This window comes from Dendropsophus ebraccatus, chromosome 5, assembly GCF_027789765.1.
Source record: "Dendropsophus ebraccatus isolate aDenEbr1 chromosome 5, aDenEbr1.pat, whole genome shotgun sequence".
Lineage (NCBI taxonomy): Eukaryota > Metazoa > Chordata > Amphibia > Anura > Hylidae > Dendropsophus > Dendropsophus ebraccatus.
Window position 1 is genome coordinate 121,667,759 of NC_091458.1, and position 27,754 is coordinate 121,695,512.

At 41.2% G+C, this 27,754-nt stretch overlaps 1 protein-coding gene across 3 annotated transcripts in view; it reads right to left on the minus strand.

Moving 5' to 3' along the window:
• Positions 1–27,754, minus strand: part of GTF2IRD1 (GTF2I repeat domain containing 1) — a 69,417-nt gene that overhangs the window by 13,253 nt on the left and 28,410 nt on the right. The window contains exons 2-21 of one of the 3 annotated variants that reach the window (XM_069971160.1): positions 26,226–26,354; positions 25,245–25,386; positions 24,792–24,938; positions 24,183–24,366; positions 23,527–23,822; positions 21,834–21,923; positions 20,147–20,230; positions 19,167–19,350; positions 19,056–19,081; positions 18,316–18,433; positions 16,987–17,024; positions 15,949–16,023; positions 15,077–15,166; positions 11,607–11,669; positions 9,644–9,706; positions 5,529–5,712; positions 3,836–3,894; positions 3,537–3,602; positions 2,218–2,301; positions 196–379 (exon numbers count right to left, since the gene is read on the minus strand). In XM_069971160.1, coding sequence (XP_069827261.1) covers positions 196–379; positions 2,218–2,301; positions 3,537–3,602; positions 3,836–3,894; positions 5,529–5,712; positions 9,644–9,706; positions 11,607–11,669; positions 15,077–15,166; positions 15,949–16,023; positions 16,987–17,024; positions 18,316–18,433; positions 19,056–19,081; positions 19,167–19,350; positions 20,147–20,230; positions 21,834–21,923; positions 23,527–23,822; positions 24,183–24,366; positions 24,792–24,938; positions 25,245–25,386; positions 26,226–26,351 — 2,303 coding nt within the window. In that variant the 5' untranslated portion in view covers positions 26,352–26,354. Of the gene's footprint in view, positions 1–195; positions 380–2,217; positions 2,302–3,536; positions 3,603–3,835; positions 3,895–5,528; positions 5,713–9,643; positions 9,710–11,606; positions 11,670–15,076; positions 15,167–15,948; positions 16,024–16,986; positions 17,025–18,315; positions 18,434–19,055; positions 19,082–19,166; positions 19,351–20,146; positions 20,231–21,833; positions 21,924–23,526; positions 23,823–24,182; positions 24,367–24,791; positions 24,939–25,244; positions 25,387–26,225; positions 26,355–27,754 lie in introns of all 3 variants that reach the window. The other 2 variants (XM_069971159.1, XM_069971161.1) reach the window with 2 other exon arrangements.

The window sequence follows — 27,754 nt, forward strand, 5'->3', positions numbered from 1 at the left end:
GTGCCAATGTGGCACAATTTTGGTGCTTTAATCCCACAACCACTTTTATACACTTAAAAAAAAAAATCCATCAGACAGCAGATTTTGTGCCCAAATTCTGTCACTCACGCTTTTATACAACTGACCGGTCGTATATATTGTAAAAATGTAATTGGTTTGGAAAAAACCCATTTAGCTATACATTCATGCATATACCTTGTTACCGTAAACCTGATTTTATCTGCCACCGCCAATATCCTTTCTAGATTCTGTGATCCAAAAGTACAGGGTTTTCGAAAAGGAATCCCTGGAGGCAGGCCTTCTATTATAACAGAGCCAGGGTTACTTTTGATGCGTTTATAGGGTACTTGAACTGGGTACTTGATACCAAGGGCTTCACCTAGAATAAAAAAAAGAGATTTTTATTGTATACATGTGAAATAAAGGGATTTTATATTAATAAATATATACTGCATTTTTGAACTATAAGTCACACCTAAGTTCCCTAATGTACTAAGTGGAACGTTTAATGGCACAGGGCACAGAACTCCTCTCCATTAATGCAGAAGTCTAAAGTTGGCAAAAATGTACGTATTATTATTTAAAAAGAATGGTTACTGGGAAAGGCAATGCCCTTTTCCAACCCAACTATAATGTGTATGTGTGTTACAAGTGCAGGTGGAAGGCTGGCTCCAGTAGAGTTTGCTCCACAAAAGGAGAGAGTATTTACATCAGTATCCACATAAATCAGAAGCTTGGAAAGCTTGGTGGCGTCTTCTGAAAAACTGGACATTACAGCTTGTATTGGTCTTGATTCCTTATATAAATGTATCTCCACAAGGATCATACGGCCCCTGAGGATGTAATCCACAGCTGGAGTTGGATTGGAGTTTATTTATTGCACGTAATGTAAGCAAGGGGTATTGTGAAAAGTCTCTGCAGGACAGGGCTGGAGTGGTCATCTGGCAGTTCTGGCAAATGCCAGATGGGCCTGTGCCTCTTCTTCTCCAAACCAGTGAATCAAGTATTGTTCTTTTGCGCAAATCATGGCAAAAACTACACAGACATATTGTATAAGTTGCTAGAAGCTGTAATGATGATATTAGAAATTCTTGAGCACTATCTACAGCTCAGCAAATCTAATCAATAACTATAAGCTAAAGGACCTTTGTATGAGAAAGAGGATGAGATAATAAAGAGTATGTAGGGAAGCTTTGCTAAAGGGAAACCGGGTCGAAGAGACAAGGTCTAAAAAGGAGGGCCACAGAGAGTGGTCTATATGATAGAGCGAGAACCATGAGCAGGAATCAGAGACCTCTGAGTCTAATCGGGAGCCGTACTTTACACCGTGAGCACAGCCTATTTTGTGCGGTCGCAGAGAACCACGGCTGTAGGGTACAGGGTTCCATACACTGCTATGCAATGAAGCAGTGCTGTTAAACAACGACCGTTGTTGATCTCTGCAACAACGGCTGTTGTTTAACAGCCAAATACAGTGTGTGAACATGGCCTTATATTGAAAATATGGCCGGATTTTAACCTCAAAATTATGGCCATTTTATTATGATTTAGGCATAAATCATGGTGAAAACACATCAGCTCTGAAGCAGGTGTAGATTTCTGAAGCTGCCGCATGGTGTGCACCTCTAAAAGGGTCCGGCATGGGGGTAAAGATTTATGTAAGACCAGTGTACAGATATGCCAATCTTAAATAAATCCATCATAAAACTTTACTAATAGGAAGTTGTCTAAGGCCATGTTGACACCAGCCATACTGCAGTATTGGCCGGATTATCTTAATTTCTGATGAATTAGAATGAGGGCGCATCCGTGTGCACCCGCATCCCAATTCACCACTGCATTGTGTGAACTGACATGTCTCTGCAGCCACTAAAATGTCTCTGCTGACATTCTATTTGAATGGAATCCCAACTGGAGCATATGCACATAATATATGCTCTGGCCAGGATTCCATCAGGCCGCACAAAAAACTGACATGTCAGCTTTCTGCGGCCACTATTCATTGTGTATAGGCTCCAGACGGGATTCCATTCATTCAAATAGAAAGTATGTTTTGTATTAATCACGGCCGTTGTTGCAAATGGTAACAACTGCCTTGATTTATGCAAAACATATGTTGTGTGAACATGGCGTTATACTGTATATTATTCCTAATCTGTTTGTATATGTGTGTATAGTAGAGTGTGTCTATATGTAACAGAATTTACATGTACTTACCATATTTTTTATTAAAAAGGTCTTGTACTTGTTCACGTAAAGTATTGGCAATATCTATCCTGGAAAGCCTTGCATCATAATTTTCTGAAAGGAAAAAATATATAACAATGACATTTTTGTTAAAAATGAAAAGTTACTTTCAATTACTTTATTACAAAGAATTAGTTTTATATTATCAGAAAATATTCACCAGGATATCAAAAGCAACTGTTCAATTTATAGTGTGTTTATGCAGAGAGATTTATTTGACAGATTATTGAAGCCAAATCCAGGAACAGACTATAAACAGAGAACCGGTCATTAATCGAAAGACAGAGATTTCTCCTCTTTTCAAATCTATTTCTGCTTTGGCTTCACAAATCTGTTGGATATCTATCAGATAAATCTGTCTGTGTAAACACACCATTAGGTAGACATGTTAAGGAATAAATGAATAACACCAACTATTCCCAATAGACGACTTATATTATCACTACAGATAAGTGAACTTGTCAAAGGTTCGGTTTACATCTTCAATGTAAAGTTTGGGTTTGTGCCAAACCGAACTTTAATAAGCCGCTCATTAAAATTACAGGGTCCTTCTTTTCCGGTAAGAAGCACCACATCCTTGCATTGGCTGAGCGGGCTGTCACTCTAGAGACAGGAATGACAGCCCAGTCAGCCAATCACAGGCCGTGGTGCTTTAGTGTCCCAGTCAGCCTGTAATTGGCTGAGCGGGCCATCACCAGAGAGGCCAACAGAATAGCATGAATATTTAAACAGTTAAAGATGAGGTCCGATCCACCGTATACAGCCCATGCATGAACTGTATAGTGAGGACATGTGCATGACCTCTAACAATGAATAGGTGAAAACTCCTTGTCGTTAACACCCAGCGGTCAAGTTATTCATAGCTTGTTTGTTTTTGAATGACATGAATGTCAGGAGATCTGAAAACTCCTCTTTAAAGCCTCCAAAATGCAAGACTCAAAGGGACAGCAAGTGCTGTCCAACAGGACTAGCTCTGGGAGAACAACAACTCCCCCGGCTAAAAAAAAAAAAAAAATTGGAATATCCCTTTAACTTGGCTTCAGATTATAATAATTATGACTGTTTCTGCCCAGACTAAAAAGCTAACGGTATGAACATATACTTGTGTGTACTGTGTTTGTATATAAAATGGAAAAAAAATACTTTGCCCATGCGTGCACATGGCCCTTTCACTTTCCTTCAATATGACAATAAAATCCACAACACTTGTTGTCAAGAGGCTTTAAGTAAAGACTGAATAATATACTGTTCACAGTTTCATATGTGTTCATAAATAAAAGGGCACAAACCTTGAAAACCAGGTCTCTTGGAGCTTTCATCCAATGTGGGATCATGACAATCTGTCTCACTGACTCCTGAAAATATATAGGTCAGAGGTAAACTTTAACCCCAAATTCACAAACTTCATAGCAGATGGCAGAACCAGTCCCACCACCAAGCCATGAAATGCATTCGAAGCGTTCTAACTAGGTTTACATTAGACAATATGGATGCTTTTGGACTCATAGTCATACGAACGTTACCTATTTACCACAACATATCATAACAATATTTTAGATAAGTAGAAATCCTAGGTATTACAACGTACCTAAAGGACCAGTTGTGTCATCCATACTCTCTTTTAGTCCTTCAGAAATCAGTTCTGGCCTAAAATATAAAAAAAGTGATATTTTATTGTACTTCTAGTTTGAAAGGCAACCTGTCATAATGGACATGCATTCTGAGCTGCAGGATTTGAACCGATTTACACATTATTTTCTGGGAAATGGTTCAGTAAAAGGGCCCGATTACATTGAAAGAAAATTAAACGACTAACGAAAATTTGGCCATGATCATTTCTTTTGAGCGGACCATAAAATTATGGCTAATTAGTTACAAATCTTACTACTATCGTTCTGTGTATTAATGTGAATGATTTCAGGTGGTTCCCAATTTACTCATTTAAACCTCTGCTCATACTGGGCTAATGGGGGGCCAATTTGTTGTGCTGCGTGGAGGCACTACAAACGAAAGCCGATCTCTCCAATTGGCGCTCGTTAGCAGCCCTCTTGAAGCGAACAAATCGCATAGTTGGAAAGGACTCTGAGTTGTATGCAATCTTGTAGACTGCCGCTGTCACTAAATAGGAAATTGTTTTAGAATTTAAAAAGTTACAAAAAGTCATAGGGGAACATTTACTAAGTCCGGAGTTTTCTGCACCGGACTTAAAAATGTTCCCCCAGCTCCAACGGTACGGAGATTTATGTAAAGGCGTACTGCCTCTACCTAAATCCTATGCACGCAGCAGGAAACCTACGCCAGATCAGAGCTGGAGTAGGTTTCCTGCTTATTTTTTCGTCAAAAGAATGATGAATTAAGCGGACCTTGAGTCCGCGCCCTCTCCCCGCCCACTCCACACCCCCGCCGCCTGGCGTATCGGTTGGAAAATGGCACGATGCAAATAATTTATTCGTAAAACGGCCATTTGCGGATAAATTTATTCGCATTGGGCCCATTTCCAACAAAAAACACACATTTTAGCCTTGATAAATGTCCCCCATAGTGTTGCCCTAGCCTAAGGGTACTATTACATGCGCCGATAGGGGCCCGATTATAACTGTAGACGAGCGCCGATCTGCTAGTTTACTGGGCCTATAACACGTCCCGATAATCATTTAACAAGGGCTGCATGGACACTGTTACAGATGTCCTTGCAGCCCTTGCTTAAACTGCATACATTACCTATTCATGGTCCAGGGCTCCGATTCTCCCCAAGTCCTGTGCGCTGCAGCTTCAAAGCAGCCTGTCTGCCAGCTAAAACAGGCCACTCTGTAGCTGCAGCGCGGGGGACCCGGGGAGAAGCAGAGCGCAGGAGGAGCCCTGGACCATGGATAGGTAATGTATGCAGTTTAAGCAAGGGCTGCAAGGACATCGGTAACAATGTCCATGCAGCCCTTGTTAAATGATTATTGGGACATGTTATAGGCCCAGTAAACGAGCGCAGGCTGCGCACGGCTATTGCACATAGGGAAGCACGGTCGGTGACCAACAATTATAGGTCCAAACCTATATCAACGATCAGCCGATGATCGTTGTCATCGGCTGATTGTTATGTTTATTACACGGAACGATAATCATCCAGATAGGGCCGATTCGGCTGATTATCATTCCGTGTAATAGTACCCTAAGACCCTGTTTCAAATGCAGAAGAATGGATGCGGCCTATACTTATGTTACCTAATAATGATACACAGATGCAGCAAAACTGATGTATTAACAAAAAAAATCCATTCCCGCATTACCTTTTTATGACAAACTGAATAGCACTGCTGTTTTCCAGTATCTTTCGGAGCTTTGCGATTCCAAAACAGTTGGGCCGACGAAATGAAACCCCATCTGGTAGGCCCACAACATACAGATCTTCTGGGTACATCAAGAATTTAGCATATGGCACTTTAACAGTGTGAGAAGCACCAATTGCTTTTGCTGTTCAAGAAAGAAGGAAGTGTTGAAAGTTTCAAAATACATGTGTATGCAAAAAACTATCTATTTGTCTATACCAGTGCTTCTCAACTCCAGTCCTCATGGCCACCAACAGGCCTTGTGTTACGGATTTAGTTTTTTACAGGTGATATAACTCTAGTCAGTGCAACAGGTACTATCACAGGGGATATAACTGTAGTCAGTGCATCAGGTACTATGACAGGGGATATAACTCTAGTCAGTGCATCAGGTACTATCACAGGCGATATAACTCTAGTCAGTGCATCAGGTACTATGACAGGGGATATAACTATAGTCAGTGCATCATGTACTATCACAGGTGATATAACTCTAGTCAGTGCATCAGGTACTATCACAGGTTTCCTCTGTATGGGATATCCTCACACACACTGGCGGAACTACCGCCGTAGCAGCCATAGCGGCCGCTACGGGGCCCCGCCGTATCGGGGGCCCGTGGCGCGGGCCCCCGGAGCTCACATAGCCTGTAGCACCCGGCGGCCGAGCAGGCCTCCCGGGTGCTACAGCTGTTTGGGGTCCAGGCAGTGGCCACGAAGGGGGGCCCGCGGGGCCCTCCCGATCAATCACTCTTGTGACCGCAAGCATTGTTTTGCTTGCGGTCACAAGAGTCGGGCTCTGTCTTCCCCCGGCTGCTGCGCGGCTGCCGGGGGTGTCGCGTCTTATCCCCGGCAGCCGCGCATCCCAGAACTCCCTGCGCGCCTTGGGCCCTGACTTCCGGTTCCGGCGCGCAGGGAGCTCTGGGATGCGAGCGCTGCCGGGGATAAGACGCGACACCCCCGGCAGCCGCGCAGCAGCCGAGGACAGACCGAAGGAGTGAGGATCGACGTGGGAGCGCGTTGTCAGGTGAGTTAAGTTTTGTTTTTTATCAGCCTGCAGGGTGGGGGGAAGGATGGGGGCATCTATGAGGGTGGGGGGAAAGAGGGGGGCATCTATGAGGGTGGGGGGAAAGAGGGGGGCAATCTATGAGGGTGGGAGGGGGGAAAGAGGGGGCCATCTATGACGGTGGGGGAAAGAGGGGGGCATCTATGAGGGTGGGGGAAAGAGGGGGGCATCTATGAGGGTGGGGGGGAAAGAGGGGGCATCTATGAGGGTGGGGGAAGGAGGGGGGCATCTATAAGGGTGGGGGGAAGGAGGGGGGCATCTATGAGGGTGGGGGGAAGGAGGGGGGCATCTATGAGGGTAGGGGGAAAGAGGGGGCATCTATGAGGGTGGGGAGGAAGAGGGGGGCATCTATGAGGGAGGGGGAAGGGGGCCATCTATAAGGGAGGGTGGGGGGAGAGGGGGCCATCTATAAGGGAGGGTGGGGGGAGAGGGGGCCATCTATAAGGGAGGGTGGGGGGAGAGGAGGCCATCTATAAGGGAGGGTGGGGGGAGAGGGGACCATCCATAAGGGAGGGTGGGGGGAAAGGGGGCCATCTATAAGGAGGGGGGAGAGGAGGCCATCTATAAGGGAGGGGGTAGAGGAGGCCATCTATATGGAGGGGGAGAGGAGGCCATCTATAAGGGAGGGTGGGGGGAGAGGGGGCCATCTATAAGGAGGGCAACATGGGGGGAGAGGGGCCATCTATTTGGGGGGGCAACATAGGGGGAGAGGGAATACACAGAGGGGGGCATATATTATTAGGGGGTCACATAGAGTCAGGGCTACCCACTAAATGAGGGTGTAAAGGGGACAGTACAGATGTGCAGTGTGTATAGAGATGAGGATGGTGCCAGAGTGAGGAGTCTAATATGTCTGTCTGGCAGATTCTGTGGATTCGTGGCTCGGAGAAGTTCTCATAATGGCCCAGGACGGATGGAGAAGATGAAAAGGAAAGAACTCCGATCAGAGAAGACGTCTCCTGTGAGTCACTTAATATAACTGTACTGTAATTTATATGGTGTATAGAACCTGTGTAGAGCTGAGTGTGTTTATGTCGTAGTGGTCGATTGAGGGGGTTGGGGCCCCAATCAAAAGTTTGCTATGGGGCCCAGCCATTTCTAGTTACGCCACTGCTCACACATGACCTGTTGGTGGACCATGAGGACTGGAATTGAAAAGCACTAGTCTACACATACACTGAGAAGTTCTAAAACCACCAGTGTGATATGAATAATTGATTCTCACAACAATGCCTGGTAAGATTCCTTAATGAACAGTCAGTTCTTGATATTGCATTATTATAACAATGAAAAATGAGCAAGTGTAGAGATCTGACAGACTTCAATGTGGACCTAATTGTAATGGCTGGATAGTCAGATCATCAAGTGTCAAGGTAAAAAAACACAATTTGGTTGCATTGCGGTGTGCTTTGCCATATGCAGAGAATACCTCTGAAATGCTGCTGTCAAAGGGAATCCATCAGTAGTTAGGACTACCTGTATAGCACACCTTGCACATAGGAGGACATTTACTACTCTATAAAGTGTGATTTTTCTACAAAATATTTGTTTGTTTTTTACCCAGCCAAATAGGACTAATTTAACAAATATTCATAAACTGGTGAATAAAAATAATTGCAAAATAGTCACAAAAAATTGCGCTGTGTTGGCGATTTTTTTTAATTTGGGCAAATGATAAATTGGGTGTAAATTATGCAAATTATTTGGCGAATACTCAAAACAGGCAGATTAAAAAAAAATGCATCTAAAATATAATCACCTATCAAATACTGGTTCATAAATAGAACTTAGTCCAAAAATGGGCGCAGGTCCACTTCTTAATTTGATGATTATGACAAGCTGGGTTCACACATATTTGGGTCAGTATATTGTCAGCATCTTTAACTAATACCAAGAGTGGGTCCGCACGAAACATAAACGGGTCAAAAAGTGTTGCCCACACAGTGTACCTTATGGTTATGTTTACTTATAATATTTTCATCAGTCTTTTGATCCAGGAGTGAGTGTAAAAAAAACTGAAAGTTCAAATCTTTTCATTATAATTTTGCCTGTTTAAGGCTAGGTTCACACAACGTTTTTTCATCTCCGTTTAAAATGACGTCCGTCATTTTCAGTCTAAAATAATGGACGTTATTTAGCTGCCTGACCTCCCCTTAGTACACTGACAGGTGTTTGCACATTATTTTAGTTTGGTTACTAATCGGCCGTTGGATTGGGCTATATTGAAAAGTCCATTGAATTTAATAGCAAAAACGGAGACAGAACGGTGACAAAAGGAAAACTGTGTGTGAACTACTAATAAAAAACGTCCGCTGTTTGCAAAAGACGTCCGAAAATAATGTTTAAGTTCATTATTTTGACGTCCGTGACAAAAATGTCCGTTTTTCAATGCACTGTGTGCATTGGACGTCCGTCCTCCTATTGACTTCAATGCATTGCCATTGCTATCAGTTAAATCGCGGCAAAAACTGACATTTTTTTAAATAACGAAATCGGATGTTTTTTCTCCATTTTTGACGTTGTGTGAACATAGTCAAAGACTAACGGAAATACTATGTGTGCACATAGCCTATTAGTGAATGGCAAGTACATCATGTGCAGCAAACATATGTGAAGAAAAATATGAAAACTGAGTCATAACAAATTCGGCCCAGTGTGTTTTGAGGTTCACACTTGTTCAAAGTAAACGAGCCTCACATTTTCCAGAGTTATATTTTCTTGCCTTTTGGGGTGTTATTATGCACATTTTTGTTTTACAGAGTGTATTTTGGAGATTTTTGGGGGTCTTTGTCACAAGTTTTTTATAATCTGTCACTGCCTTGGGACATGACAATTAGTGATAACGGTGTACACTGCCTGTGGCCGCTAACACTGTGTGTATGATCACTGTTACAAGTATTTCTCTGGATTGTACGCTCTCTGTATCCCACAAATGATTTTCCAAAGGTGTTGAAAAAACTTCCTGCACAAATGTCAACAGTAGAATATTAATAGGATAGAGAATAATACTTACAATACTTCTTATTAAAGATGTTTTCAACTCGTTTTCTTAGTTGGCGAATAATATCTCCAATGCCTTCTTGATGCATGAAAAAGAGAAAGTTTGATTTATCACTTCTTGTTTGTTAATTTTTTTGCATACACTTAAGCAAACACCAAGGCTCCAAAATAACCTGATTATACAGTAAAAAAAATATATTAAAGTGGAAGTATTGATTAAATGACGGTCCTAACCCTGAAGAAGGTACACCTATAATACTGAAACAAAATACATTAATATAGTCTATACATATACAAACAAATGGCCCCAATAAATACGAAAAACTCTTCAGGTTAGAGTCGTCTTACTTGCTGTTAGTTTCATCCCAAAGAAATACGGGAAATCCTTTGGAAAGGCTGTTTGTTAAAGTTGGGGGTGCTAGTTATCTCCTCTATAAAACCAGATGTGAAATAGATGGGACCATCTAACAATCTAATTAGCCAGGAGTGTAAAGGCCCTATTACATGGAACAAAAATAGAGGAGGGAAGCGAGCACCAACTTGTCAGCTCAGCACTTGCTTCCCCCTCATTCCCTAATCGCTGCCTATGCTATTACATGCACAGACAATCAGGAGGGAGCAGCAGGAGGGGCTGCCCGAACGATCGTTAGATTGTTTGGGCTGACCACTGAAGTCAGTGGCGGTCTGCTGCCACTCCCATTGCATATGCAGCTGACCATTGCTGTACAAATTGTTCATGTCATCTAATTATGGCTTTTAACTAGGTCTTATTATACAAAACTATTATCAGACTTTCCATTGCAAAAACACAGTGTGAGCTTTATCCAGGAAATGAGTAAACACTAACTACAGTGCCCTCCCTAACACTTCACTACTAATACTATAGGGCTGATTTACTAAGATTATATGGTTTTCAAGAACCCTACACCACAGGGTTTTAGTTTCCCAAACCAACAGATTCATTAAAGAGGTTATCCAGCCTTAGGGCGGGTTCACACTACGGAATTCTCGCGGACAATGTCCGCGGAATTCCGTCAGCTGTCCGTCCGCACATCTGGGTGCCTTTCCGCCGGCCCCATAGACACCATTCTATGAGCCGGCGTATTCCGCTATACGCTGAAGGAAGTGTCATGTCACTTCTTTTAGCGGATTGCGGAATACGCCGGCCCATAGAATGGTGTCTATGGAGCCGGCGGAAAAGCGCGTGCCCGTGCGGGCGGACAGTTGACGGAATTCCACAGACATTGTCCGCGAGAATTCCGTAGTGTGAACCCGCCCTTAGGGTGGGTTCACACTACGTAATCCAGGCAGATTACCCACCGCAGATTTCGCCCCTGCTCGCGCGAATCTCCACACAGAATCTGCCCGACCATAGAATGGAGTCTATGGCACAGGCGGAGATGCGCACGAGGGCGAGTGGCAGAATCCGTGGCGGATGATCCGCCCGGATTCCTCAGTGGGAACCCTTAGAAAAACATGGACCTTTCTTCCAGAGAAAGCTTCACTCCTGTCTCCAGTTTGGGTGCAGGTTTTGCAACTTAGTTCTATTGAAGTGAAAGGAGCTTAATTGCAAACTACACCTGAACTGGAGACAAGAGTGATGTTGGCTCAGAAAGAAAGTGGCCATGTTTTTCTAACACTGGATAACCCCTTTAATGTGTCCTATTGCTTTTAGTAAATCTGGCGGTTTTTCACATAACAAAACTAAAACCCAACCTTCCCACCACACTAGAAGTTCTGATTTTTAAAATGGAAAACGCTGCAAAAAATGACGGTTTGCTTAATAAATATGTCAGTTATGGCGGGTTTTAAAAGACATGGCCACTTTTTGGTTTTAAAACACAAAATAACGGTTGTGTCAGTTTTTAGAAATTTTTGTGGTGCACAATGTTAGTAAAAATGGTGAAAAAAATCATTTGTTGTAGCCAAAGACAAAATAGTATAAAAATTTCATAAATATCACATGATATATTTACCATCCATGCGTTTCTCTTCCACCCTGGTAAATCTTGAGTCATCAGTTATTCCTTTTTCAGAAACTAAGTACATAGAATGAAATAAAGAGAAAAAGAAAAGAAGGTCAAACAAAGGCTATGTTCACACAACGTTTTTTCAGCTCTGTTTAAAATTACGTCTGTTATTTTGAGGCTAAAATAACAGACGTCATTTAGCTGTGTGGCCTCCCCTTAGTGCAATGACTGGTGTTTGCACATTATTTTAGTTTGGGGTTACTAATTGCCCTTTGGTTGTGTCTTAATTGAAAATTCCATTGAATTTAATAGTAAAGACGGAGAAAGAACGGTGGAAAAAGGAAAACAGTGTGTGAACTACTAATAAAAAAAACGTCCGCTGTTTGCAAAAGACGTCCGAAAATAATGATCATGATCATTATTTTGATGTCCGCGGCAAAAACGTCCGTTATTCAATACACTGTGTGCATTGGACGTCTGTCTGCCCATTGACTTCAATGCATTGCCATTGCAGTCAGTTAAATCGCGGCAAAAACGCTCGTTGTTTTAAATATGAAAATCGGCTGCTTTTTCTTTATTTTTGGCGTTGTGTGAACATAGCCAAATGATGTATTTAAAGGCCCAGTGCTTGTATTTTTTGTTATTGTTTTTATGATTTGTATAACAGTATACACATACTGCTTACATCGCAAGATGGAATAAAGATAGAAGCTGTTATACCTCTGATACCGGTGAGTGCTGGACTTTATTATCTACATACACGCATTGTTTGAATTGCTTCGCTCCTGCCCGTGCACCACCCGTACAGCTGTTTATTCCTTGGAGATAGCCCCCTCCACCTGTACCTGCACTCCATTCTATCTAGGTCTGGCTAGTCCACTACCTGGTTGTGCTGAGGTCTCTTGCTCCACACATAATACACATAAATATATTGTAACGTTACATGTAATGGCGGATTTTCCATTAGTATATTATATTTTTATCATTATATTATATTATTTTCCATTAATATATTATTATATATTTATTCAAAATGATGCAAGAAGCAATGTATCCTTTGGTTACAATGCCAAGCTTCAGTGCTAGAAGTGTACGTGACAAGCAGCCCGTGTACTGAAGGCATGAACCATGTCAGATCACACCAGTCCTGAGCCTGCTAGACACGGTCAGGGCTTTATAATTAGCAGCATGACAAGCAGCCCCTGATTATGGCTTCTTCCTTAGTTCTGTTACTGCTTTGGATTTTTTTTTTTTATAATTTCTCTTCCATAGAAATACAATAACTGTCAGCTGACTACTTATTAACATGTCTGTTTAGCCCAGTATTCTATTTCTATAGAGTGATAGAGAAAACAACCAGAAGGCCTATGTTGCATCACATTTTGTCGGGTGGATAAAGATTGGGAAAGGTAAAAATTTTACTTTCAAAAATTTCCCTCCAGATAGACACCAGGGGACTATCAGATTGCTGACAGACAGCACAGTTCAAAAGGATGAGAAATGTGACATAGGTAATACATGTGTAAAGAACTTTGAATCCGTTTTTTGTTCTCACTCTGTACTTATTATGGTGCAAAATTACTAATTCTGTTCACATTCTCCTCAACAGCCTCCAGCATTGTCGTATTATCAGTGAAGTCAGTTATCAGCCTCACTCTGCCCAAAAGAACTTCTATGCTGCTTTATGCCCTCATGAAAGCTGACCTTCAATATAGTCAAAATCGGAACTTTCTTCAGGAGAGGAGAGATAAGACCTATTAAAGTGGCTCAGGTCCCTGGTAACCTTTCTTTGAATAGAACAAGACACATTTGTTTTGGGGGTCTAATAGCCATATTACACAGCCTGACAATCTGCTAGATCGGCGCTCGCCTACCAAGCCTATTAGACAGCTTGATGATCGTGCAGAAAAGGCTGTATATATATATATATATATATATATATATATATATATATATATATATGGTAATTGATGCCCATGCAGCCCTTGCTGTGTATATAGAAAATAATAAAGTTTTACTTACCTCTCTAGGCTCCCCGGTGTCATTTTGCCTGTTCCCACTCACCGCAGCAGCCGCTGAAGCTTCTAAAACTATCTGATCAGTGACAGGCCACTCAGCTGATCACTGGCCAAGATGGGACAGCACCTCAGCCAGCGATTGGTAAAGTGGTCGGTTACTTCAGAGACGGCTTCTGAAGCTTCAGCGACGAGTGCGGTGAGCAGGGAACAATGGGGAAAGGCAGCAACATACTGGACAGCATGGACAGGTAAGTATTATTATTTTCTATATACTCTCTTCAGCCACTGATTTAAAAATAGTGTACAAATCACCATACCGCCGACCACGCATCGCTTTGTGTAATAGGTGGTGTGCAGTCATCAGCTGATTATTTTCAAACTAGCTGAAGGACAATGATCAGCTGAAGATCAGCTCCTCGGCTGATTGTTTCTTTATTACACAGGGTGATATCTACCCGATTTTGCCTGTTTGGGCAGATAATCGCCCCATGTACTAGGACCCTTAGTTTTGTATATTGTTATTGTATTTTGACGCATCTGTGGCATTGCAACTTAGGTCATGCCCTCCTTTCCGCCCATGTTCTGTCTCTTTTCTAAAACAGATTAGAAAATAAATTAATAAAATATTTCAGTATAAGTAACAATCTCTGTAAGATTTGCTAGATTGTTGGTGCACCTCTAGTATTTATCAGCCATTGGGCACACATCTCCTATCAAATGGGGGGGTGTACAGCCGACGGCAACTTATTATTATGTCAGAAGTGAGTGATCAGTCAAGAAGCGAGCCTGGTGCAACGAATGTAAATCTGACCCTTCATGTCAGGTGCTATGACAAAGCTCAAGGGAGAAATCAACATCAATAAAGCCATTCTTTATCACTGTATAAAGGCCGTATTACACAGGCCGACCTGCACTGTAAGCAAGCACCAATATGCTAGATCAGTGCTCGCTTACCAAGCCTGTTAGATAGCTTGGTAATCGTGAGGGCTGCATGAACATCGCTAGGGATGTACGTGTAGCCCTTTCTTTAAATCTCCCTTCAGCCGCACATCTCTTATTACATGGAGAGATGTGCAGCCGATGGAAGATTATTTTTAAGCATGTTGAAAGACAGCGATCAGCTGATAAGCGAGCATTTGCTCACTCATTTGCTGATGGCTGCCTTTATTACACGGGGAGATTTTTGCTCTGGACAGTTCCTGACATGGACGGAAGTGGCAGCAGACAGCATAGTGCCAGACTGGATAGAATATACCACTTCCTACAGGACATACAGTAGCTGATAAGTATTGGAAGACTGTTGATATTTTTTTTTTATTAAAGTAAATTAAAGATCTCTGGCAATTTCTGTTCTGATACCAGTTGATTTGAAGGAAAAAGATTTTTTGTGAGCATCCCCTTTAAGGCTATGAGCCAGTGACTGTTTACAAAGTAACAGCTGTAGCTTATATACTGTACCTGTCCCCGTGTCTAGCACATAAGTGGTATTTTCTGTATTTATTTGACTCTTCAAGCAGTCTGTTAATTCACTGGAATTAAATGTGTGTTCTGTGAAAAGAAGTATTTAGGTATCAGAGGTTGGCAAAAATAACAGAATAAAACTGATACGGCATATAAATATACCGTCATCACAGCATGCATCACTGTAACATATTGGTAGTTCGAAATGTGTTTGAATAAAATGGGCAGATTGCTTTAAGCCAAATAATAATTCTATTACTTAATAGTGAACCAGCCACTAGGATGGATGTTATAAAACCAACAGCAGTGCACAGCAGATGATTTAATAATGTTTCTTACAATATCTTAGTTGCGGGAAGTAAGAAGAGAAGATGCACAAAAAAGGGTTTTTACTCAGGTGCGTGGCGTATGCAAGTGACTACTATGTAGGCAGCGGGGCGGAGACTGAGCCGTGACTAGTCATGGCTCCCTGCCTGTGATCATGCATTGCAGGGGTGATTGACAGGCAAAGAGCCATCTATGTCCCGGCAGAATGTGATGTAGAAGCCTCTTTGTCTCTCAATCACCCATGATGACCACAGAGGCCGAGAGCTATAACTAGTCAAGCTTTTTCCTGTACGACACCTAAGATGGAACCGTATTTTCTGCCTCACGTACGGCCTACACTAAACCAGCCGGAACTGAAAACACCGGGATTCCTCTGAGGTACTCTTTTACTGCAGCTGCTGAAGAACCTCTTATTAAACAGAAACTAACATCAATCAGTGGTTGGCACAGAAGGATTTTCCTACAAAAGATAACTAGGACAAACTCCTGTTGCCTGAAATTGTCTCACTTGGATTATCACACTAAGAAGCCACCATATCTACCTGGTACAGTGACTTGTATTATCTCTTCAGGCTCAAGTTTTATTTGTTTTAATCCATTCTGTTCACTTGAAGTACCTGGTAGATTAAGAATAATTGTTTTATTACACATTAAATTCAGGGAAACCCAACAGATGATAGCACTACCATTTTATCAAACTTTGCATAAATCAATAGTACGAGCAAATATAAGAAACACTGCAATATATCTTATCAGAGAAAACTATTCTCAACTATTCAGTCTCCATTACTGCTTCTCAAATCATTCGCTCTCTTAAATGGTTACTGTAATTTCAGCACACTTTACAATTTCAGTAGTACAAGGGAATGTGAGTAAACACCTCCTTTTTCTTTCTCCAGACTACTTTTTGGTCCCTCCCCCCCCCCCCAACAAACACACATACTCTGAGGGATCAGTTACATGCTGCCCATACAGATCTAAGGAGAGAGAATAAGTGGAAATAGCTATAGCCAGATGCAAGCAGAGATTAGTTTACTAAGAATATAAGATCTCACCAGTGCTTGTGTCACAGCTTAGACTAATCAGTACTGCTCTCTAATGTCCTCCATGTTGCTGCTGTTTCTTATGGTATAATATAAAGTTATAGAGGAGCAGCCTTTGTATGTAGAGAGTATGGAAGCCATGATGGAAGCTAGGTGCCACCCACTAACCCAGGGACACCTGAAAATTACAGATGAACTCTGGAAAGCAGAATTCTGATGAAAAAGGCCCGTGACAATATGCCTGCCTAAGAGGCGCTTGTATGCCACTAAAGTGGAGATAGTTAAAGGCACTTTGTCATCATTAGATGTGGCTGTGATAGAAGGTATTATTTTATGCACTTTATAAACTTTTAAGTGAACACGCCTGTCCCTTTCTCTCCATCTACATCATCTGTTAAGGCATGGCGGCATGTTCAGCTGACTTTAGTATTAGCTGTATGGGGAACTTAAGGCCTTAATGATACAAATGGTTACATTTTGAGGTTCATAAATTAACATAACCATTACAGACATGGTCACAATGACACATTATTTTACCTGGCTCACATTCTTCAGATATGTTGTTTGTTTCAGACCTGAAATAAATGGAGATATTACACATAAATATTTATTTTATATATTTTGTAAGATAACCACAAATTGTTTCTATTGCCTCCTGGCTATTTTTTTTTTTTTATAGAAGATGCTGTTTTCCCACTTCTTAGTTGCTCATAGTTAGGGCATGTTCACACACATACAACATTTGCCAAATGCCAAAGATTTCTGCCTTGGTTGTGCTTATTCCTTTATCTCTTTGCAACCTGGGTGTAAAGGTTCCAGTACAGTAAGTATGAGTATAAGGAGTATGGACCACTTTATATGGTGGTTTTGGTGGTCTCCTTACAGAAACCACCCTTTGGCTAGTTCCTTCCCTGGGAGGAAATCTGGCCAATCCCATGTTTCAAGACCCTTAAAGGGGCAGTGTGGCGGTAAGCAATTATTCACTAAATAACACACAACTTTGTAATGTATGTTATGTTAGTGAATGGCCCCCTTCCCTGTGTTTCCCCCCACCCATGCCACCCCCGGAAGTGTAGTGCTCTATACTCACCTGATTCGTGTCGACCCCCCTCCGCCATCTTGTGACAATGATGTTATGCTCAGCCAATCGCGGCTGAGCAGCTGATGATGCAGCAGAGAGCGGCCGGCACGAGGGACGGTCGGAGCGGTTCGGCCGGCCGCCCGAAGATGACATCATTGTTACAAGATGGCAGACGGGGGTCGACACGAATCAGGTGAGTATAGAGCACTACACTTCCGGGTCTAGCCTGGGTGGGGGGAACACGGGGAAGGGGGCCATTCACTAACATAACATACATTACAAAGTTGTATAACTTTGTAATGTGTGTTACTTAGTGAATAATTGCTTACCGCCGCACTACCCCTTTAAAGGAGGCTACACTGACTCTTTTTACACCTAAAGACAGGTTATATTCATAAGCAACAAATTTGCTAAGAGAAAATCATGTGACTGTCCTATTCAGGGAACTTTAACTTACTTTTAGGCACTTTTAGCTGTGCTTCTGATTACACCCCGCTCTCTACTCAGCCAATCACAAAGTAGTGCAGAAAAGTGGCACATTTTTAGAAGCTGGCAAAAGGGGAGCACAGCCAGGACCAGAAAATGTGACTGCAGAAGCAGCAGGAGAGGCAAGTATGCAATCTCTTATTGTATTAAAGTAGCAAAACAAACATTCTTTTTCCCCAGAAAACCCCTTTAAGCCAACTATGCACATAAAAGCCAACCAAAATCGACATATAAAAAGAGCCGTACCTATTATTGTTTACATATATAATAAACATATAAATGCTGATGATGGTACTCACCGGTTTGTAATTGACATCCCGAGCATGTCTGCAGCTGCCCCATTCTGAGTGTCTCCACAGGCTTCTTCTCCTGAACTGTTCACATCTGACTTTGAAGTATCTTTGGTAAATTTAGCACCTGGTTACAGTTAGATGCCAATTTTTGTAATGCAACATATAATAATCTCACTCTGGGACACATGATAATTGGCATTTACCACGGAGATCTGTTGTCACTCATAACCTGACTGATCACTAGAACGAGCTGGAGAAGACCACTCTAAATGCATTCTCTTGCGGCTCTGTGCCACGTGACCAAGATGGACTCATAATGTAACGCTATAGGACTGTGTCACGGCACAAACACAGAAAGCAAGGAGAATCAGCGATTAGCCCCTCGCCTCTCCCCACAAGTTCTACTGATCATCGGGGGTCTGGAAGTCCAGACAGTGATCGATCAAAACATGTGATCAGTTGGACCCCAACTGATCAAATATTTTGATTGATGACTAAATAGAGGCAGAAAAAATATGTGGCTTAGCAGTGCTCTCCCTGTCTGGTTGTAGGAGTTGGACCCCATAGGTGTACTATGGAATGCAACTCCTACATAAAGAAGAAGGGGCGAGAAGAGGAGTGAAGTACTTGACCACATGCTTCTTCTAGCTCTATTATGAGGGTGACAGCAACACTTTCAGGCCAGAAGTAAAAATTTAGCATTCAATCAAGAAACTAGACAAAATAGAAATTACTTGTCAACTTACCTTCAAAAATTCTCTGATCAAACATGCTGTAAATGATGAAAAATACATATAGGTGATGCTGCGGCTTCTACTGCATTGTGTGCTCACAACTACTTTAATGCATTATGTTACCTTTTAATTTTAAAGTGTATATTGTGCCGCTCTTCCAGGATTCTCTTGAGTTTAGGAACTCCGTAAGTGCAGGGTCTTTTGAAAGGGATTTTATCAGGAATTCCTATAATCTCCACGGCTTCTGGGTGACAAGCAATTTTTCGATACGGTACGGGCACCATGTGATCAAGGCCTAACGCTTCAGCTGGAAGAGACAAACTACATTTTGAGTGACATTATATAAACACAATCCTTGAAGATCATTACATATATACTACATAAGCAGACCTTGACAGGTGTTTTTTTTTTGGATTAAACTTTCAATAAGGATTTAGCATATTTTTTATAAGTAGACGTGTAATCTTCCACAACAAACATTACTATGCTGGGGAATGCAGCCTATGGCTATGTTCACACAACGTTCAGCTCAATTTAAAATGACGTCCATCATTTTGAGTCTACAATGACGGACATCATTAAGCTGTCTAGCCTTCTTTGGTGCAATGACAGCTGTTGGTACAATACTCTAGTTTGGGTTACTAATTGAACTTTGGGTTTGGCTTAATTGAAAAGTCCATAAAACGGAGAAAGAACGGTGACAGAAGAAAAACTGTGTGTGAACAACTTATAAAAATGTCCGCTGTTTGCAAAAGAGGCCCGAAAATAATTGTCATGATCATTATTTTGATGTCCGCGGTGATGACGTCCATTATTCAATACATTGTGTGCATTGAACCTCTGTCTTTCCATTGACTTCAATGCATTGCACTGCAGTCAGTTAAAACAGACTTTTTTTTTAAACAGCAAAATCGTCCGCCTTTTCTCTGTTTTTGACGTTGTGTGAACATAGCCTGAGACTATGTACATTTAGACGAGAAACTAACTCCATAGCCCTAATAAAAATTAGAACAGTCTAGCAAAACAACAACATATATTGCATAGAATACAGATGTACGAGGTGCACAGATGTACAGTATTACAGATAGGCAACCAATACTTACCATATCTGCTGTTAAACAAGATCTGTACACACTCCCTGAGGGTATTGATATCCTCTGTTTCCTTAATGAAACTGTCCCATTTCTCTACCAAAAAGAAATTTAAATAAATTATATATATATATATATATATATATATATATATATATATATAATATAAGCATAATTAGTTCTGGGACTGTGCTTGTAACCAAAATCACTCTTAAACCAAAGCAAATTTTCCCGTAAGGAATCACTGAAAATTGGTTCCACACCCCAAAAATAATGATTTATTTATTCTGAATAACAGGTAAAACAAATGAAACAAACATTTAGAAAGCGGAATATGTCATATTATAAGTTACTGTGCAGTATAGCAATCACCATGTGGTGTATAATGTATAGTAAGAGCATAAGAATAAATAAAAAAAAAACAACAGCAGTTTATAAATACAAGATGGAACTGCATATCACCATAATGCAGTATGAGAATGAGAATCACAGAGCTGTGCAGGAGGACAGTGACAGAAACTTTTCTATACAGCAGTGTGAATAGCTGAGTGTAATTGTGGGCACGGTATAGCAGCAGTGTATATAGCTGAGTATATGTGCAGGCACATTATAGCAGCAGTGTGTATAGCTGAGTGTAAGTCCAGGCATATTATAGCTTCAGTGTGTTTAGCTGAGTGTAAGTGCAGGCACATTATAGCAGGAATAGAGTGGATGGGAAAAACAAGGGCTGACAGAGACTGCAGGGAGGAATGTGCAGGGCATATGAGAGCACAGTATAGCAGCACTCTCTTTCCCGGGTAGAGAGGAGTTACAGCTATGAAGAGAATACCTCCACAGTTCTGTCCCCTGTACAGAGTACAGGTCTGTAGACCCCGCTATGCAGACTTTGCCCTTCCTCGACTTTCCCTCCCACCCAGTACTGGGAGCTCTTAAACCAAAGCAATGCTCTTAAACCAAGATAAACCAAGTTACTGTTAAACTAAGGTAGTATTGTATATAAATATATATCCTGCCCATGTTATCAGTGTTGCCCCATACTGCCACAACTTAAAGGACAACTCTAGGAAAAAAATAAACTGACATAGATCTTATACTCAGCATCCCCCCTGAGTCGATCGCTATTCGAAACTCCTGCCGGCAACAGTCCCCATCAGCTCTGGTCCGCGTCTTCGGTTCTTCCTCACTTCCGGGTTCCTCTGTAATGAAAGGGAGAGAAAAGGCTTTTTTCTCCCATTGATTACAGAGGAAGAAGCTGGAGAGGAGGACCATGCCAGCCCCCGCTAGGAGAAGAGGATAATGAGTAAGTATTGCTTTCTTTCACATTCAGAGGAGGGTATGGGAAGAGGCAGAACGACTCCGGACAGCTGATTAACACAAATTCTAAAAATTTGTAATGTGTGTTAATTAAGGGAAAATAAAAAACGCCGGAATTGTCCTTTAATGTATAATAGTACATAAATAATAAATTATCTCTGTGTTTTCTTTGTATTAAATTTTTTTTCTCTCTGGAGTATCCCGTTAACTGTGGGCCTAAAAAGAGTGTTTAGTACCAATCTGAAAGTGTGTTTTGACTTCACAACTCTTTGCAAACCACTATCACTCATAGATCCATTTAAAGTAGACGAATGAACATCTCTGTGCTGTATATGTTCATCTGTGTACTTTTTTCTATAGTCTTCAGAACTAATGACACACTTACCTGTTTTATCATGGACTATTGAAAACAGCACCCGTTTTGAGGCGTGGATATTCTGTCGGAGGCTACTACTTGCTGCTGAAGATTGCGGTCCTGCATTCAGAGAAAAAAAGTTATTTAAAATAATGTTTTTCGCCTAGCATGCTATTTATCTGAACATTAATTATATGTGTAATATATAATATAATATATATGTAGAAATGTTCATAATATTTAGTGAACATCTGTTAAAGCTTAGGAAGGTTAGTTGCTTGGGGCAGTAGAATAAAGTACTTACCAAGCAACCATAATACTGTCATATTTTGTAGGTTGATAGATGACAACCCTGTGCTGCTGATTATAATAATAATAATAATAATGATAATAAAAAAATATTATTATTTTTATTATTAACAATTTGTCCAACACAGCAAATACTATGCAAATATTCATAGCCAACACTGTATTATTACAGTAACACTTTAATCCCTTCCCAAAATTCACAGTATGTGATATGTACTGTAAGTGTGCATGAGAGCTGAGCTCTGTATACAGCAGGAGTCATCTATTTACAACACCTAAAACTCTGCTGCAGCAGCCAAGGTCGGAGAAAACCGGAGATGCTGCAGTCAAAGAAGGGAAAAGAGGTAGGGGTAGTGTTAAAATAGTGAAGAAACATAGCACTTCAAATCTACAGGACTAGACACAAATATGACAATTAAATTATATATCTGGAATGAAAAAAGAGGGAGGAGGAATGACCAGTAACCAAATAAATCTGGGCACTCAGAGGGGGAAGGGAGGAATGTTGTCTTGAGAGACTGCTGATTGTCCGCTAATTATTAGAGAGCATTATTATGAGCGCAACTGGAGCATGCTCAAGTCCAGGGGCTAAAGAAGTGGGATGCAGCCCTAAGGCTGCCTGGAAAACATAGATACAGCCAGAGGCTATGTTCCCACAACGTAAAGAGAACGGCTGTTCCCTGACCCGACCGGGTCATGGAACGGCCGGTCTCTGCCCAGATCATCCCGGCCAGTACTTAAATACCGGCCGGATGATCTTTCCGGCCGCAGCGCGCGCCCGCATCAGCACTCTCCATAGGACACAATGAAGCAAGCGGCCGGAGCCGCTCGCTTCATTGTGTGAACTGACAGGTCTTTCTGCGGCCGAAATTCAGTGAATTGCGGCCGCAGAAAACTGACATGTCAGTTATTTGAGGGTCCGCATGGGATCTCGGCCGGAACGTATATGATGTGTAAACGCTCCGTCCAGTATCCTATAGCAGATAAGGCAATGTTCCACTCCGCATAAAGTACAGCCGTTGTTGCCGATGGCAACACCGGCTGTACTTTTACATAGTGTGAACATAGCCATAGACTGTATCTGTATTTTGCCAGACTCCAACTTCTATGACTTATATGTTACAAATAGTGTTGAGCAGACCTGTCAAACTGCTGGTCCTATGGCTGTTTCTGTGTTTTCCCAGGGACAGGTCTGCTCAATACTAGTTACAAACAAACAGCATTCTGTTTTACTACTTTCCAACAGGGTACAAATACATTGTGTGAATTTATCACAATCTGCATATGAACCAAACAAAATCTGTCAAACTAGTGGCGCTCCAGCTGTTTCATAACTACAACAGTAGAATTTTGTTGTAATGCACTATTGGTAAGTACTAGAAATGAGTGCACGTAAGTACATAACAATCCTCACCAGAACAATCGGAATAGTCTTGTTTCTGTTCTCCTGGGGACATGTGGCCCAGTACATCACTGGCTGCACTGTGTCCAGGAAAATTGGTGTGAACCTCCTGCTTTAGCTCCATACATAGCTGGTTGGGTAGGGAGACATTGTACATGAAGTTTGATACATTTGATGAATTTTCGTGGGCTGAAGGCTTTGGGACTTTGGCACTAGGACCTGTGTCTGGAACAATCTTTGCTGTTGTAACAGGCGAGCAGTTGAAATCACGACAAACGTTTGACTCTCTGCTGGATTCTTCAATAGGTCTACAAAAAAGTTACAAAAAAAAAAGTGACATAAGGACAGGTTGCTTGTTTGGATTTGTGTGGTAAGAAAGACTCACTTAGTATGTATCTTTAGTACATTCCCATGTAACATATTAAAAAGTGTAAAACCAAGGAATTTAATGGGAATAAAAAGAGTAAATGGGTCCTTTGTATTTATCAGAATTTTCCCACAAAGCAGAATAGTCCTGATTTTTTAAAACATTAAACATATTAAGCATATTAGAACAATGCATGCAAGTTCATAAGGTCTCATAGGTCAGGACGTTCTCAGCCACTGTATAACTGTTTGAATACGTCAGAATATTTGATGATCTATCATCTATCTATCATCATATTTACCTTTGAATCTTAAATCGGATGTGGTGACTATTTTCTAAAATAAGCATAAGATTTTTTAAAGTATATTCAGAAGGCTTCTGGAAGTGGATGCCATCAGGTAAACCAAGCACTACCAATAAACCCGGATCCTTCATTATCTTATCATATGGCACTGGAACAACATTCGACATTCCTAGAGCCTCACCTGAAATAAGTAAAAAAAAAACTATGTGATCTTTACAAGCAATATGGCATCTCTTATATTATATTCACATCACATTTACACAATTTACTGAATAGTCTATGAGATTTTTTTTTGTCAAACAACACTATTTACAGCAGCCAAAAAGCAATCACACCCCTTTCTACGTTCTACTCAGAAAATACAAGGAGGAAATGTATGTATTCAATATGGCCGCCCAAGGCATGGTGGTACAACAGTTACAACCTGTAATAAAGACCAGATTATTTATAATCTGTATGCTTGATTGTAATGACTGACACTAAATGACATTTCAGTCAAATTCAATTCTACAGTCAAATAAGGTTGAAAAACATTTTGCTGCACAATGATAAAATACCAAGGTCAGCATAAAGAAAACACAAAAGTAATGTGCTTTGATTTCTTACTATAGAGCACATCGAAGATCTCTTCAACCATCTTCCTGAGCAGGTAAATATCAGAACTTGGTCCCGGGGACGCTCTCTGGACGTTCCGGATACAATCCCTGCTTCTCCTTTGGCCATCTGTTTCCTGTTCTGTTCTAAGCGCACCCACTGGAAGCATCAGAATAAAAAAAAAAATGGATTAAAGCCTATGCATTCACTGCACTAGGAAAAAATGGGAATATATATGTGGACACATAATAATAAGTAGATCACTGGGGCCAATGTAGCAATTGATAATCTGTTAAACTGCTTGAAAAATACATAATTCAAGGTATGCCATCACATTTACATACATCCCCCTAAAAGTTTTATTATATAATTAAATATATTAATTAATTTATTATTATAATTATATCATTATTATATAATTTACTATATACATGTAAATACTTAGTATTTCTGGAAATAACTCACCACAAAATCGCTGAAAATCTGTTTGCAACTCTTTTCTGGAGTTCAGAAATATTTTTCCTCTCTCAGTTCCAACTATAAAGGAGTTGTCTTCATGAACTGCTATGCAGGCTACCTCAGCATTGAGTTTGGATAGAGCAGTGCACTGGAAGCAGGAAATAATTATTTCGCACAATATTTTACAAACTGTACATATGTCATTCCCGATTACAGAAATGCAACTTTACATTATCTGTATAGTATAGTTGTAGACTTGTCTTCCACTAACTGACAGGCCCACTTCATTAGGATGAACCTCTGCAGTTAGTTAAAGGAAAAGTCCGGTAAAAAACAAAAATACATAGCAGACAGGGGGGTGCGGGAACATACAAAAAAAAATCAATACTTACCCGTCTCAGTGCCCCGCAGTGCCACATCATCAGCTCCACCACCGCTCCTGGGCTCCAGTTTCTTCCTGGTCCTGGGATTGTCATAAACGATTCCGGTGGGAAAAGCCTGCTCAGCCAGTCAGTGACTGAAGCGGTGTCCTGTCCCAGTCACTGATTGAATGAGCAGGGTTGTAACGTGACAGGAGCGGGAGCTTCAGGAGGCCTGCAGGGATTCAAAAGGGGTGATGCAGCATTGCAGGGCATGGGGACAGGTAAGTATTAATTCTTTATTATGTTCCCCCACTCCCCTGTCTGCTATGTATTTTTGGTATTGACTTCTTGTCGTAACTCTGGCTTCTACACAAGTCTGACTTATTGTTGCTCACAGAGGGGTTCAGAGGAGGGGAACCTCTTTATGAAATAAATATGCCATAATAGGACATGTGGACAGGGACTAACTTGATGAGACAAATCTTTTAAAGTGTACCTACAATTTAAACAAAATTCTGAGATGTCATAGTGACATGTCAAAAGTTTGTATTGGTTGGAGTCTGGGAATGTGCAAATGCCCCATAATTAAAAAAAAAAAAAAAAAAAAAAAAAAAAAGGTCCTTACCATTGAATCTAAGGCAGATACAAGGCTTGTGATAATTTCATCTTTTCCATTACGAGCAGACGAAATCCACATATCGTGTCTCGAGTTGTTCACGGTTCCTTCATACTGCTTTACTGCAAGTGCCATATTCTAAAATAAAAATACAATAGCAATTGATGAGAACTACTTTGGAATGGTATAAGATGTACAGTACATAATCACAAAAAGTAGACCAATGGTAGATAAATAAATAAGATTGTAACCCCCTTCTTGATATCAATGTTACTGTGATGCTTTGCAATAGCACAAGTAACAACTCCTCAGCCCAATTTACCAATATAGGGTACACAAAAAGAGGGGATGATGAGGGTATACCTATCATGTCTATCATTCTAAGGCTATGTTCACACTACGTAAAACTACAGCCATAGTTCTCGCTGCAGAACTACGGCCATAGTTTTGCGGGGTGGAACATAACCTTACTTTCAATGGGATCTCGGCCGGAGCGTACACACATCGTATACGCTCCAGCCGGGATCTATGCGGCGCCGGAAAAAACTGACAGGTCAGTTTTCTGCGGGCGGAATTCAGTGAATTCCGGCCGCAGAAAGCCCTGTCAGTTCACACAGTGAAGCCAGCAGCTCTGGCCGCTTGCTTCACTGTGTGCTATGGAAAGCTCTGATGCGGGGGCACGCTGATGCGCCCGCATCAGAGCTCCGCGGCCGAAAGGTCATCCGGCCGGTACTTAAGTACCGGCCGAGATGATCCGGCCAGAGACCAGCCGTTCCGTGACCCGGCCGGGGTCACGCAACGGCCGGTCTCTTACGTAGTGTAAACATATCCTAAAACAGTATGAATTTCATAGAAGGACTTTATTGTATATAATAGTAAGAAATCTCTGGTTATTAATGAACAAAAACATCATAAAATGTTTTATATTTTTAGAAGAAAATATATTTTATTAAAGTAATTCAAATCACTCTCAGTATGCTGTGTGGTCTATTTACTGGTCCCACCAGTAATGTTATTTTTCTATCACCCGCAGAGAGAGAATGACACTAATGTGCTGCCTTCTACTTATCGTAAAAATAAAAACAAATAATAGTATTTGAACTGAAGAAAACTGTCATGGTAAAGCTAAAAAGCAAGAAATTTTACTACACAAGTACATATAAATATTGTATATTGCTAGGCAAATTAAACAACTCCACCCCAGAGTACCTGGAAAAGCTGGATCCAGTCCTGGGAAGCCAGCTGATAAGCAGCTTTTTTTAAAAATTCTTTGTCACTGTGGGCTGCGGCTCTACCAGGGCCCCAAATTTAAAGCAAAGTAAAAAATATATAAATATTTTATTAATTACAGTGGTACCTCTGTTCTCGAACTTAATTCGAGAACAGAGGTCGGCAGGAAGGCAGCTTGAGAAGCGAGCAGTGTCTTTCCATAGGAAATAACGTAAATGTGTTTATTTGGTTCCAGCAGCCACCAATAATTACCTACAGTACTCATTTATTACATTGTACAGTGGCCAGTTTATTCACTACAGTACACT